The following is a 13,850-nucleotide window of genomic DNA, read 5'->3' on the forward strand; positions in this document are numbered from 1 at the left end:
ATAAAAGGCAGTGAACGAACGTAGCATTGATCAAAATTGCACAACGCTAACAAAAGTAAACAGCAAGAATAACAAAACGGGGAATGCATATGAAGCAAACAAATCATTTGTATACGAACTATAAAGAGAATAATAAGAAAACTACCGATTATATTAAATGATAAAGAAAATTGTGAATAAACGAAACGTGAGGAAACATGGCTTTTGAGTGCTGAGCGAACAAAATTAAAACGAGTGTATTGTGAAACGTTTCAAAGTTACAACCATCGTCGAAATACGGTCGAGTTTCACAAATGCACATCCTCCTTCCACAAATGCATTGTTTCCATATAGACGCGAAAAATATACCACCACATCGCAGTTTGCAATCAAAAAGCTAACATGTACAAACATGCCACAATATCATCGATTGGTTGAGTACACGGTTAGGTCATATTATAGTATACTGCTGTATATGATAAGGTACATTTTGATCTTTTCTGATTTTGTGTATTCCTATGAGTTTCTATAAAAAATCAATAGATATGTATAATTTCCAAACTCTTGCAAACATTTATGTGAATTTTTGAAAAAAAATGAACAATTCAAACTGTTCACTCTTCCATCACCTATGTTCACTCAAATTGGAGCTTGTTACAATATTGTTTCTCTAGATTTTTTTAATACATGACAATACATTCTTATTCATTCGAATAAAATTAAAAAAGTATGTCCACTTTTAGTGTCGTAGTGATAGTTTTTGAACATGAGTTTCAAAAATGTATCTCAAACGTAACGATGGCATATTTTGCAACCAAAACACACCCACACAAACCATAGTCTACGCAAACAACGGAAAATTGTCAATAACGTCCTCAACACTAGAAAAGGAGCAATGCACAGTGAATTGGTGAAACACTCGATACGATATGTTTATTAGAATGGCAATAGACATTCAAACAGAGAAAGAGACAAAGAAGGAGAGAGATCAAATTACAGTATGAAAAATAACACAAGAAGAAAAGTAAACAAAACCAGCAAAACCTGTTGGAAGAAAGAAACGAAAGTATGTATACGAAAACGATTTAAAAATCTATCTATTAAATTTAAATTTTATGTGTACTTAATTATAATGATATAAAATAAAATGGAAACGAAAAGATGGAAAACTATAGATGATTTATTTATTTATTTATTTATTTATTTATTTATTTATTATTTTATACTTGTCCACCATTCTGGGCATCACAAGACGAGAAAAGAAGTACAAGTAATACAAATATTTCTTACATTCTAGATTATATGGCAGACATCGGCTCATTAGCTGCGTAGTCACTAATGTATTGCTAAGTTTGTTGTAAACTGTTGGATCTGGATCATGAAAATGTAACTTGGACAGAAGATGGGGTGCATCGGGTTCAGCTTTTAGTATCTTATCTATCAACATCACTGTAGCCTTCTCTCGAGAATTTTCTAAAGTTTCGAATTTTCATAAGAGGTATCTCGTCGGATACGGTACCTCGGAGCCACCTTTAAAGTCTAACTGCTTACCTAGAGTCAACACACAACCGATCCAAATTCTAAAATGGACCGAACTAGACTGAAAAATAAAGTTTTTATGTATAAAGTATCGTTGAATTCGCACGTTACAAACTAATCCGAAAGTCTTATTGACTCTTCTAATCATAACGTCATATTGATGTCTAAAAGTGTACTAACTGTTCAAAAGGTTTCCTAGTTCACAAATTCTTAAGCCGTTTATGTTGTATGAATTCTGAAGTGGATCTCTGTGAAAGATACTACCGCACATTTCTCAAAACAGATGACCAGGAAGATACGATTGGACCGTTCGACAAACAAGTTAACTCTATGTTGTAAAAAATCACAGTCCTAATCACTACTCACTGAGAGAAACATTTTGAAGTTGTCGGTATACATTGAAAAACTATCACAGGGTAGTACTAAGGCTACATCATACATGTAAATGATGTTTTGTATTTGTGTGTTTCGGCAGCGTGAGTGCGAATCCCAACCGAGACCACACTGTTCTCTTTACGAGGGGCTTGACTATCCACGTACACCAAAGGAAAAATTCTAGTAAGCGCTAATCGTGCAGTCATGACCGAATACGCTCTATATACATCAAATAAGAAGAAGAAGGCGTTGGTGTTTCCTTTTTATACAGATTCACAATTTTTGTACATTTTACCGAATCATAAGTTTTTCAAGAATGGTTTTCTGTATATGCGAATACGACAGATTCCCATCAATTTGTAGTAATGCACAATCCATTTGTTGTGCCAGAGCGTCACGGATAGATTGTTGATGAAAATTGTAAAAACTCATCTAAAAAAAAATTATATGCAATGCAATTTATCATACAGAATTGAGAGGCAATTACCTCAGCTTGAAGAATCATGTTTTTCCAACACGCTGGTTTGAATTTTCTTTGAAGCTGTTTTCGTCGAAAACATACCGTTTCATCCGTATTCAAAAAAAGCACTCTGAAATACAAGTAACAAATAAGAAGATTATACTCGAAACGTTCTTCATTTATCTTACACATCGCATACATGTTTGGTGTAATTAGCATTCTAAAAAAGCTTGCCACATCATGAGCAGTATTTGGAAAATCGGTTAATATCCAACCCTTCGTAAGGCAGTCCGGTTGGAGCAGTCTACGTTGAGTAATTGCTGCTAATAATTCGGAACTGTACGAGTTCTTTTGTGATCCTATCTTCAGGGCCATTCCGAAGCCATCATGGCTTTTTGAATGCTCTGCTAATAAATCTGTCATAGAAACTGGAACAAAACGCTGCAATGATCGAGCATAATTTGTATAACAGGATACCTTACCTAGGGTAACGCCCAACCGTTCAGATAACCAGCGTCCAATACGATGTTTTCCGCTGCCGGGTCGTCCAATAATCACAATCCGCTGGAAATGTCGTACCACTGCGTGTGGTGAGATTATTTTTATAAAGTTTGAGCGTTCCACGATTTTCTTGTGTACATCGTCAAGATTCGACACAGATGCGTCTATTTTCGTATTTATATGAAAGTGTTTTTCAATTGCCCACAACATTCTATTGTTTCCAACAAAAACTTTATCTTTGCCGTCTAAATTTAAATACATCAAAATTTCATTAAGTTTACGGATTGATTTTTCCATATTATACACGTCTTGCACTGCAATAATTAGACTGCGTTTGAACGTATGCCTAATTCTGTCCATGCCTGCAAACACATTGCAAGTGAAAATATGAAACATTGACAAATAATACCATTGAAATAATCAATCTTCTAACGCTTACCGATATTATCCGAAGCGTTGATGAAAGCATTGGTACAGGTGTACTTCTTAGCGATGGATTCAATGTTATCCGCGACAAATTGCTCAATACACTGCGGACGATTTTTGTTTAACAGCAGCATTAAATCCTGGAATGCGAACGATCATAAAATTCTCATTTCATAGAAAGAGCGGGAGTTAATTCTTCTTACAAATACAATTTGGAAAATATGATGTTTTTCAAAATACACCATCACTTCAGTTGGATAGAACGCTAGACGAGATTCGATTTCAAGAAAATTGTAAGACTGAACGTCCATTTTGTTCACAACCTGATAAAGATTAGCGGGTAGCGTTTGCCCGGAAAAGAATTGTGGAAAGGACTACTAGACGAATTGAATAAAATCGCATGCAAAATTGAGCTCGCACATGCCACATATTTAATGCTGCAAGGGTACTTGCCTCAAACTTATTTTTTGTTTGGGTCGTCACAGCTTTTCATGTCTCTTTACCTTGTTGGTACTACCCAGTCTAAAATTGTCGGCCAGTGCTCGGATCTCTCGCTCTAATCTCGCATTCGCTCTTGCTTCCACTCGTACGTGGGTAGACAACACGCGATGAGAGTGTGGGCGGTGCACGGTGAGCTGAGAGCGAGTGCGTTTCAACGCGTAGAACTTGCACCGCGTCCCACACACACGCTGCGTCCCCACGCACCGCGTCTATAAGCGTATGTTATTTTCTATTCTTCATGCACCTCTGGATTAGTGTTGAGAAAGGATCGGAAGAGCTGGCAACCTCGCTCCGCTCCTCAAAAGGAGTGACAACATCGCTCCTTTCGCTCCTTTCGCTCCTTTCGCTCCTTTCGCTCCTTTCGCTCCTTTGGCTCCTTTGGCTCTTTCCACTCCATTCGCTCCTTTCGCTCGATGCGCTCTTTTCATCGCGCTCCCTCTTACTCGAGGTCCACACTACAGCGCGACGTTGCCTGACAGTAGCTGAACTCCATATAAAAAAAACCTTGCGCGATGTCGCGCGAATCGCGCTAGATTTTTTTTACACGGAGTTCAGCGCCTGTCAGGCGACGTCGCGTTACGAGACGGTGCAGTCTGACACGCTTTCTAGACTGCACCGTCGCGTAACGCGGCGTCGCCTGACAGGCGCTGAACTCCATGCAAAAAAAACATAGCGCGATTCGCGCGACATCACGCAAGGTTTTTTTTATATGGAGTTCAGCTCCTGCCAGGCGACGTCGCGCTGTAGTGTAGACCCCGAGTGAAAAGCGTGTGAGTCGAGTCCCATTCGAATCAAATCTTTTATTTCGTCAAATGGGATTCGAATCTTTGGAATCCGTGTAGGGATCAAATCTTTGGGTCTTCCGAATCCCGATTCTGTCAACACCAGTTGTAACAAAGTTTCTAACAACATCTGCGGTGTTGTTTTCATTCTTTCTTTGTTATTTTATTTTCAAAAAAACAAGAATAACTCGCTTTTAACATAAAATGAGAATCATTATTAGGCGACTGCATTGGCGTAGTTCATTCCTCTTTTAATAAAGAATTTTTAACTGGAGTCCTTTTATAGAGTGGTGTTAACTCAAATTTGTCATTATTGTTGATAATGAATCATCACACATTGATCGGTAAGAACCAATTTGTTGGGCTCTTGATGGGGAATTCCAGATTCTATTATCGTATGCAGCAGATGCGGGTTATGCCCATTTAAAATACGAATTTCATTCTATATCGATTCTCTCCATGCTGTAAACGTGGCAAACAGAAACACAAGAAAAGACAGTTTGTAAGTAGCAGTACTGTAAGCTGTAAGTAGATTGTAATAAGTGATTTAATATATAAACATCGTATACGTGCGCCACAGGTTCGAGGTGTTTCTATATCCAGCAATAATCGCTAATCAACAATAATAAGCACAATGAAGTCGACCACACAACAGCAGAAAAATATTCTCAACACTGTGATCGGTGCATTGCCCGATAATCGGCCAATAACATCGCTTCAGCTAGTGGAAGAGTTTGAAAAATGTCCTCCAAACTTCCAACCTATCAACAAAACTTATGATCAAGATCAGGATGCAGACTTATGGCGCGAGAAAATGCTTATTGGAAAGCGAACGACACGCTACCTTTGCCAATCAAAGACTGAAGGTCTCCCGGACTACATCGTAGAGACATTACGCATCATAAATGACAAAGAAGTTACTCCAGACGGATTCTCGCAGCTTACGCGAACAGCTGATACGGAACAGAAAGCATGGCGCAAGAAGCAAATCGTGTATCGACTAACTAAAAAAGGCTCTGCCAAGCAAGCCGTTACGGACATCATTTTATGTTCAAGGCTACGTCAAGCGCCGGAAGGGTTTACTTTGGCCGGGTAAGTCTTAGTTGCATAAATTGATAAGGACAGCCAATCAATAATAAGAGTCAATTAATCGTAATTTGTCATCTTGTAGCGATTTAAATGGCATTTTGGTGTGCTTTAAAACATGCCCTGTGCCGCACAGACCTCCGCCGAGCGTGCCGTCTAAGCAAGCTATAACAGAGCTTGAAAAAACTATAGAGAATTTAAAGCTTCAAGCAAACCCAACTAACAACGTACGTATTATTTAAATGTTATACCTTTCGCTTGTCAATTCTTGATTTTTTAATTTGTATATAGAATTCAGAATCTCAGGACTACGAATACGTCCAATTACGTCCTTCGTATCAGCTTTCACCAAAACGAGCTGCACCAAGACACCCTATGTATTCGACCGGAACTCTCAATATACATACTGATGTGGAAGGTGTTCCATTCGTCCTTAATCCGGCTTTGAAGCATAATACCGCGGCAGTAAGTATTGAAGTACTATTTATCATCAATTCACATACTTATCAATTCACATACTAATATGGTTTGTTCGTTTTTTCTTTGTAGCTGCCCGTATTTTACAAAGCAATCAGTGTGAACATGGAATATGACTTTCATTTAGAGAGACAGGTGCTATGCACAACAAAAACCTCAAATGCTCAAAACACAAACCCGTTCTTCCAGTGATTCCTGTCGTGCTCAACACAATAAGTTCTGTTAGTTTGCTTTACACTCCCGAACAACAAGCTGCTTTCAGCATATTTACTTTACAAACAAATGTTCTTCTTTGTTGCCGTAAATACTATCTTCGGTCCTGTCTGTCCGATTGAGGGCTTAATAGATTTGTTTCCCTTCTTCTCAAACCCATGCTGTCGAGGTGATAAGTCCAGCACGACAAACAAATCTTTCTATCGAATAATGAAACTCCATTACAGTCGCTCGTAGTGACAACAAAATGCCATTGTAGCTTGCCTTCTATTGTAACTGGAACTATGAAAATTGTACATATTCAAAGGCTTTTGTTTAGTTAAACCGGTAAAGTTGAAGAAGGAAATCAATTGTGAACAAAAAGTTATAATAACAATACATACCCCGTAGGCAAGCAGGAATTTACACAAACACAAGTATTAGCACACCGGTTTGGAAAATCAAATGCTCTCAAATATTTGTAACCACAAAAAGGCGAAACAAAACACTTAGTCATACATATATATTCTATTGAGTTCTTCCTGTAGCCTGTTTTGATAATGCGAATGCAGTGATCATGAAACAATGTATTTTAGAAAAATATCGAAATATAATTCAAATAGTTGAAATTACTACTTTTTCTTTCGAAATAACTTTCTCAAAAGAAATTGGTTCTAACCGTTAAGCTCAATTTCAACATATTTTAACTATATAAACGATAGCTAAAAACTTAACACCTTTTCCGTATATTTTTCCAATCTTCATATCTTCAAATTATTATCACATATCGATTATTCTTACACTTACACTTAAGGCTGATTCGCACGTCGACAAGTGCAAGTGGCAAGTAAGCAGGCAAGTGGCAAGTAGCCGTTCGCACTGCAGGCAAGTACTTGCCGGTAACTTGATCACTCACACAAGTACACAATAACGAATAAATTTTATTTTACCATTATTTCATCATCAATAAATGAAAAGATCGATCAACGATACGATCAAATAATATTTCTTGAACATTAGTCGAAAATTATCCTAAAAAAATCACGAAAATGAAACAGTTTTTGTTTGACATCTTGTATTTACACGAGTTGTCAACCAATACATCCAGCTACTTGCCCGAAAAATAGACTCGGTTCTATTCCAGTGGCAAGTAGCTACTTGCCACTTGCTACTTGCTAGGTCCTGATTCGCACGGGGTAGGTACCCGGCAACTTGCCACTTGCACTTGCCACTTGCCGACGTGCGAATCAGCCTTTATATCCCATGGACAATGCAACCTCCTCAGTATTTAAGCAGTATTGATGTACGAAGTGTGTGGAGCAAATTCATATAATAACCCGGTTTTGGCTATAATTAATATGATGACCTCAGATTTATCATCTTTTATGAAATAGTACAAAATGTGCTGTGGATACATTTTTATATCTCATTTTTTCAGCGGGGCTAAATGCACTGGCTCGTTTTTTGTCGAAATAAGCGCACATATTAAAATGATGCCAGGAAAAAAGTGCTGTTAAAAATCTTCGTTTTGATTATTATTTAAAAGTTTTAATGCCGTTTTATTAAAGAAGAGAAGGGAGAGTTTTGATTTGTGAAAATTTGAGATATTTTTCTTGGATGGACTACAAGAGATTAATGTTGTTCGCTTAAAGTTGTATTTTGCCTAAAATTACCTTACTTCTATTGCTCATTCTAGTAGTCTTTGATTTTATTTAAATTTAATACTTACCTTCGTTATCAAGATTTTCTTTTCAAATGGAACTAAATTAGTATTGGTAGTCATGTTGAACTCTTGGGTTTTTACGGCTTTGTATAAGTTTATCCTTTTTAATTGTCGAAGGCAAATGGCAAAATTTGACATGCAACATAATTTCTTATCACGGAAACTGTGTATGGACTTTATTACAATACACAGGGTCGACCATTTATTCAAATGATTTGTTTTATTGTTTTTGTAATAGTTTTGTTACCATTTGTTTTACGAGGGATCAGTTCCCGTTAGATGTTGTCATTTGCGTTCATAAAAACGCCTTTACTGTCGTTTTTTATGTTTATTTTGTTGGGCTGTAAGAAAATACGAGTAAATATGCTGATTTAAAATTATTTAAAAAAGTCAATGCGTTATAGTGTGTTACAGTATATTTAGCGAATTAATATTATTAAAACAAGTAAATAAAAGCAATTGAACGCATTCTGTTCAACATAATCTAGAGTTTATAGTTTTACGTAGAATTGAGTTGAATGTGTTAAATAATACTCACTATTGACAATAGTTCCTTTTTCGATAAACAAAGAGAGGCATTTATTTCCCAAATATCCAAATGGGGCTTCCACAGCCATGTAAAGCAGAAATGCACTGACAAGCGAGAGAAAAACTGTGGCTGACGTCAGAATTATCTGAAAGATGTGAAATAACAAATAAAAAACAGCGCTATCACGCTTTTCAACACTCGATGTTTGAGTATAATTTTAGTTTTCAGGCTTACCAGATTAAACGTCCCGTAAATCAACGGAATTGGGAAGTTTGTGTACACGCCGTATATAACTGAGTACTGTGCGATATAAATGCAATAGCTTAGTTTAGCTAGACAGTGCATAAGCGGATGAGACAGAAAATCGACCAGCAATGATTCCCTTTTCAATCCAAGCACCAAAAACAGGAGGCCGTAACTAAGACCCCAGGAGGCTTTCAACAGACTTCCATACACAGCATGGAAAATGGACAAATGTGGGTTAAGGTCCAGTAAGGGTAGCACCGTAGTGAATGCGTTCAATCCCACTAGTGCAATAGTGCAGGTGGCAAATGCTCTTTGAAGTACGGTTTGGACACGATTTTGGTGGTCACCAGCAACAGCGCCCTTGTATGTCATCGCAGCTATTACTCCGAAGAAATAACCGCTTACGTTGGTGTGCGATGGTAGATAGTACTCTATAAAGTGCTTGTACGTCCGAAGTTCAGCCAAAGCGTGCCTAAAATAGCGAAGATTTTTCTATGAGTTACCGTGAGGAATTCCACTGGATCGGTATATAGTCCATACCGCATGTCGAACGTCATTGTTGCCGCCGTGGAGTTGTTGTAGATAACGAACGCAGGAACTGCGAATGCGACAATGGCCATGATGGCCGCAATCGTTTGTTTCGTGCGTGGAAATCGCCACACCAACATGAGCAACGAAGAACTGATGAGAAATAGATGCAAATCCGCTCCAAGGTACCATCCATACTGTAAACACTGCAAAGAATGACTAATCGTAAGTGGTTATTGAACCCCGGTATTGTAGGTTTCTATTTTACCGGTTTCGTGGGAAGTACGTAGTTGTTAATGAACAACACGTTAGTCCACCAGTGTTCCGAGCAATAGTCGTAGAATTTAAACTCCAACGGACCCCGCTTAACACGTTTGTACCATGTTGCATGGTAGAAAATAACAAAGCTGTACACCGGCAAAATCCTTGCGTCGAACGGTAATGAGAAATGTATTACTGAAAAGGCAGAATCGATAACACCAATATGTCTAACCTAATCAATCGACGCACCAATTTCTCGACGAAGTACAAGCCGTGGAAAGCGGAACAACTGTCAAAGTGATTAAGGCAGCTCAATCCAAAGACCATGCCACCCAGGGCAAAGAAAAATTGTATCATATGTGTATTAGCCGAATTGATGAACGGGAAAACAAAGTGATTCGCTTGCTGAAATGTACAGAAGATAGGGAAAAAGCTATTGTCATATCTCGCCAATCATTCTACAAGCCGACCTAGCTATACCGCTTCCAAGTCCTCAGTGTTCTTGATCGGCATTCGAATCATTGGAAGTTGCGAATGCACGACCAGTATAGTCATCGTTCCAATCACTCGTAAGCCCTCCAGAAATGGCAATGCGTTGGTACTGTTTGTTTTGGTTAGGCGATGAAAGTTCTGCCGGATGGAAAATGCCGCTATCAAATCGCCACTGATGACACCTTTGTAATCCTTCCAGGTAGCATAGATCGATATGAGGAACAAGGACAACGAGATATACAGGAAAACCTTTTCACTTGTTGCTAAAAGTTAACGTACAGCGAATGCAAAGAAGTTGTGTGGTTAAAATATTACTCTTATCGTACTGCTACATACCTAGTTCCTGATTCATGCTTGAGTTCCTCCAACAGGATTCTATATCCGTATGACTCTGCAAACCATATTTGTTGTAGATCGTGATACTAACATGTGCTCCAACGATTTTTCCCAGTTTGGTATCGTCTATGGCTCCGACATGGTGGTCGTTAACGCATATTCCATTTTCCAGTTTATCATGTGGAAAATTTCTTCGATTTGAAGACAGGAACTGAAAAAGAGAGAAAAGAAAGACCCTGAAACAAATTTAAATTTGCCAACGCGGTGTTATTTACGTATTCGTAGTTTTTTGTGCTGTAAGCAAATTGTTTTTAATTAGGTAGACTTTTCTTGACCATAAAATGTTATTATTTATTCATTCCAAGCAATATTTGTTAGTGAGAACATATTTTATAAGCAATTCCCAACGGATCAAGCATACAGTTTCTTTAAATATTTTGCTCGCGATACCCAAAACACGCCTCTGTTCAATTTAGTAAACTAGGAACCACAACCTTATAAAGATAGGCAGTACTTAGAACGAAAACGACACGTACATATCTAGTGAATTGTAGTATAGTTTCGGTAAAAGTCACTTAAATTTATAGATTTTAACATCAGTTTTCCAACCATAAACAAACCTAGTTTTACCTAGGGGTCCGCGACAGCCGAGCGGTAGCGCCGGTTAGAAAATCGGCCCATGAGCGCCGGGGCTCACCACTTCGACGGCGTAGGTTCGAATCCCAACCGAGACCGGACCCTCCCCTGTACGAGAGGACTGACTATCCACGTACAACAGGACAACAAGTCTGGTAAACCCTTAACGGGCAGGCATGACCAAGAGGTCGTTACGCCAAGAAGAAGAAGTTTTACCTAGGTCAATTTTCAAAATTTCTCAAACTGCATTTGCAATTAAATTGTTTTCCCTGACGCTGGTCCTATTTTTTATACCTTGCAAACACAACAACTTCAACAACAAGTAGATTTTTTTTTTTATTCAAGAGACTTTGCGCCTTAAACTGCAACAAGTTGATTTAATGTTGCGTAAAATATTGCCCAGCATTTAAGGTGGTTATAAATTATTTAGAATTTCATCCAGGCAACTGTTCGGTTTCAAAATCAAATTAATGTATCTCACGATTATTTTAACTCCTCTATTCTCCAAAAACTAAGTTTACGTTTTTTGTTTCATGAACATACCTCAGTAGACAAAACATCTTTACGCACTCATACTCATGTAGACGAATCTGAGACTTTATCTTGAACATTTTCAAGATATTTTGGTAAACTTTAACACTATTTTCTTTGGCCATTTTATCGTCTATTCTTTTTAAGATTTTAGTTGCATCATTTACCGTAAACAACCCTGAAAATCGTTTGTTCCAAAAGCCTAATTTACAATTATTTTTTGTTGGTTAAGTATGTTTCGGAAAATAACTATGTTATCGAACATCGCTTCTGTCATCCCGTGTACAATGATCATGTTGACAATGGATGGTTCGACCATCCATTTTCAATGCACCTCCATTGGTCGAAAAAGAAAAATGTTCCTTTATGCAAAACCTTTCACCAAATGATGAATCGTTTTCAACCAAACCGTACAGGTGGGTGTCGCAACAGCTTTGCCACGGTTTGCGTAGAGCATTCAGTTATGTCTTTTGCATGAAGGATCAACCGCAGGGCTAGTCATCCTAGCTTAAGCATATTGACACACTTATTTCGAGTGCTTTTTAAACAAGCTCCTCTCCGGGAAGGGTTTTTTTTTCGATCTTTTGTGTTCGGAATTGCTTTCATAATACCGAGCACCAGTTGGTTCAAGCGGCTCAAATCACGTGGTGAGTGTAGAAAAACTGCTTATGCACAGACGACTGTGTACACCAATGGAATGGACAACCTTATTGGGGTTATTTAAGAGAAATTGAAATTTCATCGATCAAACGAAGAGATCTTGGACGTGGTGATCTGTAATTAACACATGCAGATATGATTTATTGCTTTTCAGCATTTTACATATTTCTAAATAATGGTAGTTACTAAACATTATTTTCACAATAAACGAACAATATTGCGGCATATTACACTTATATTGTTCCACAACTCATTGGTTTCGTCTGGTAGGAGCTTCGTGGTGGCAACACAGTACACAAAATCGGTATATCTCGTTCGGCATGCACTGAAATCATCATACTGATATATTTGAGGAAGTTTCCGGTAATGCGTAACTATTGCAGAGAGATAGAGAGACGAGAAAACGCGGTCAAATTAAACACTTTCCACTTCGACTTCGAAAGGAAGCTTCTGCACAAATCTCTACACGCACAACTCAGCCGAACGCACGAAACAATTTGCGCCACGAGAAGCGCTATTCCAAGGGACCACAGAAAACCCATCGTTCCAGCATGACCGCATCGAGCCAACCGCACTCCTTCGACTGATTGTATACGCACATCTTCAGCGATCAGCACTACACTACAGGGCCTGACCTCCCACTTCCACCTGGTTGGAAAGAAAACGCATGCCCATAAATCAACCACGCGCCTTACAAACATGCGACTTCGGCTAGTCAATACCGCCTGGATCGTACTGATTGATTGGTGTTTTTGAAGGCACGTGACATTTGATTTGCATATCGAAAATTCCGTTTTTCTATTACTTAATTCGACGCTCTCCGCGATGAGAGATGTATCTCATCTAAACCCTGTTCATGGGACAAAATTTAGACATCACACCCGTGCCAAGGGACAACCTGTGTTATTAACTTTGGATGTTGTTTAGTAACAGGTTAGACTAACGTTTGACTATCAAATTAATCACAATCAATGTAGACATAACGGTCGACAACAATGCTTAACTTTTGACAGAAATAGGATCATCTAAGTACTCGATGGCATCACACTGCTCCTACTTCAAATAGAATTCATCCCTTCCCCGAAGAGTAAGTAGCAACTGTCCTGGCATTGAAACATGGTTCAATAAACACGGTGTGAAAATTCACACCACTTTGACGTAGCACCCAATCATTGGCGAGCTCAAGTAGGGTCGAGTGTGACTCAGAGAAAACATTTTACTATCTGATATTCTTAGCTGATATCCATTCACCCACAAGCCCTTAGTTAGCGCCTCATTTAATGTACTACAAATACATTAGGGATCATCGAAATTTCGCCTCCGGGATGGGGCATTATGTTGAAAAATTAGGTACCCCCCGTCTCGCTCACTAAGGCCCGTTCCGAACGGCTTGAACAACGCACCGACCCACCCTTAGCGAGAAGAGGTTTGGCGGGGGTTTGGCGAGATGCTGCTGGAGAGGGCCCACTGTTCAGTACCTCGTTGACTGGACGTCCTATCGCACGCACATGTTCATCCCATGCGTTTGAAATGGGCTCTTTTCAGTGTCATCATGCTGTCTGGTCCTTCGTTTCGGTGGCCACCCTTCTG

At 38.7% G+C, this 13,850-nt stretch overlaps 3 protein-coding genes across 3 annotated transcripts; 1 reads left to right on the forward strand and 2 right to left on the reverse strand.

Moving 5' to 3' along the window:
* Positions 1-2,381: 2,381 nt before the first annotated feature.
* On the reverse strand, positions 2,382-3,591 carry LOC131264475 (adenylate kinase 8). The gene is made up of 5 exons (XM_058266774.1): positions 3,484-3,591; positions 3,294-3,420; positions 2,836-3,018; positions 2,542-2,781; positions 2,382-2,434 (listed from the first exon to the last, which is right to left on the reverse strand). Exons 1-5 carry the CDS (start codon positions 3,589-3,591, stop codon positions 2,382-2,384), a joined length of 711 nt encoding a protein of 236 aa, XP_058122757.1.
* Positions 3,592-4,699: 1,108 nt separating this feature from the next.
* LOC131263197 (multivesicular body subunit 12B) lies at positions 4,700-6,927 on the forward strand. The gene is made up of 6 exons (XM_058265364.1): positions 4,700-4,907; positions 5,045-5,065; positions 5,144-5,655; positions 5,735-5,876; positions 5,941-6,114; positions 6,199-6,927. Exons 3-6 carry the CDS (start codon positions 5,198-5,200, stop codon positions 6,316-6,318), a joined length of 894 nt encoding a protein of 297 aa, XP_058121347.1. The 5' UTR covers positions 4,700-4,907; positions 5,045-5,065; positions 5,144-5,197; the 3' UTR covers positions 6,319-6,927.
* A 1,359-nt stretch (positions 6,928-8,286) lies between these two features.
* On the reverse strand, positions 8,287-13,241 carry LOC131264476 (regulator of hypoxia-inducible factor 1-like). The gene is made up of 10 exons (XM_058266775.1): positions 13,205-13,241; positions 12,492-12,634; positions 10,434-10,644; positions 10,086-10,360; positions 9,838-10,010; positions 9,613-9,769; positions 9,357-9,550; positions 8,805-9,288; positions 8,580-8,715; positions 8,287-8,382 (listed from the first exon to the last, which is right to left on the reverse strand). Exons 1-10 carry the CDS (start codon positions 13,239-13,241, stop codon positions 8,351-8,353), a joined length of 1,842 nt encoding a protein of 613 aa, XP_058122758.1. The 3' UTR covers positions 8,287-8,350.
* Between the last annotated feature and the right edge of the window lie 609 nt (positions 13,242-13,850).

This window comes from Anopheles coustani, chromosome 2 (genome assembly GCF_943734705.1).
Source record: "Anopheles coustani chromosome 2, idAnoCousDA_361_x.2, whole genome shotgun sequence".
Taxonomy (NCBI): domain Eukaryota; kingdom Metazoa; phylum Arthropoda; class Insecta; order Diptera; family Culicidae; genus Anopheles; species Anopheles coustani.

What these genes read in the sequence shown, in the direction of transcription:
- LOC131264476 (XM_058266775.1), bottom strand. Translation starts at nt 13,241, where the DNA reads ATGTCTACATTGATTGTGATTAATTTGATAGTCAAAC. An exon ending in GATTAATTTGATAGTCAAAC is followed by an intron (nt 12,635 to 13,204) that starts GTTAGTCTAACC and finishes TCTCTGCAATAG; the next exon opens with TTACGCATTACCGGAAACTT. An exon ending in AAAAGGAACTATTGTCAATA is followed by an intron (nt 8,383 to 8,579) that starts GTGAGTATTATT and finishes ATTTTCTTACAG; the next exon opens with CCCAACAAAATAAACATAAA.
- LOC131263197 (XM_058265364.1), top strand. Translation starts at nt 5,198, where the DNA reads ATGAAGTCGACCACACAACAGCAGAAAAATATTCTCAACACTGTGATC. An exon ending in GAAGGGTTTACTTTGGCCGG is followed by an intron (nt 5,656 to 5,734) that starts GTAAGTCTTAGT and finishes GTCATCTTGTAG; the next exon opens with CGATTTAAATGGCATTTTGG. An exon ending in AAGCAAACCCAACTAACAAC is followed by an intron (nt 5,877 to 5,940) that starts GTACGTATTATT and finishes ATTTGTATATAG; the next exon opens with AATTCAGAATCTCAGGACTA.
- LOC131264475 (XM_058266774.1), bottom strand. Translation starts at nt 3,591, where the DNA reads ATGGACGTTCAGTCTTACAATTTTCTTGAAATCGAATCTCGTCTAGCG. An exon ending in CAACGCTTCGGATAATATCG is followed by an intron (nt 3,019 to 3,293) that starts GTAAGCGTTAGA and finishes ATACGAAAATAG; the next exon opens with ACGCATCTGTGTCGAATCTT. An exon ending in ACCAAACATGTATGCGATGT is followed by an intron (nt 2,435 to 2,541) that starts GTAAGATAAATG and finishes CGACGAAAACAG; the next exon opens with CTTCAAAGAAAATTCAAACC.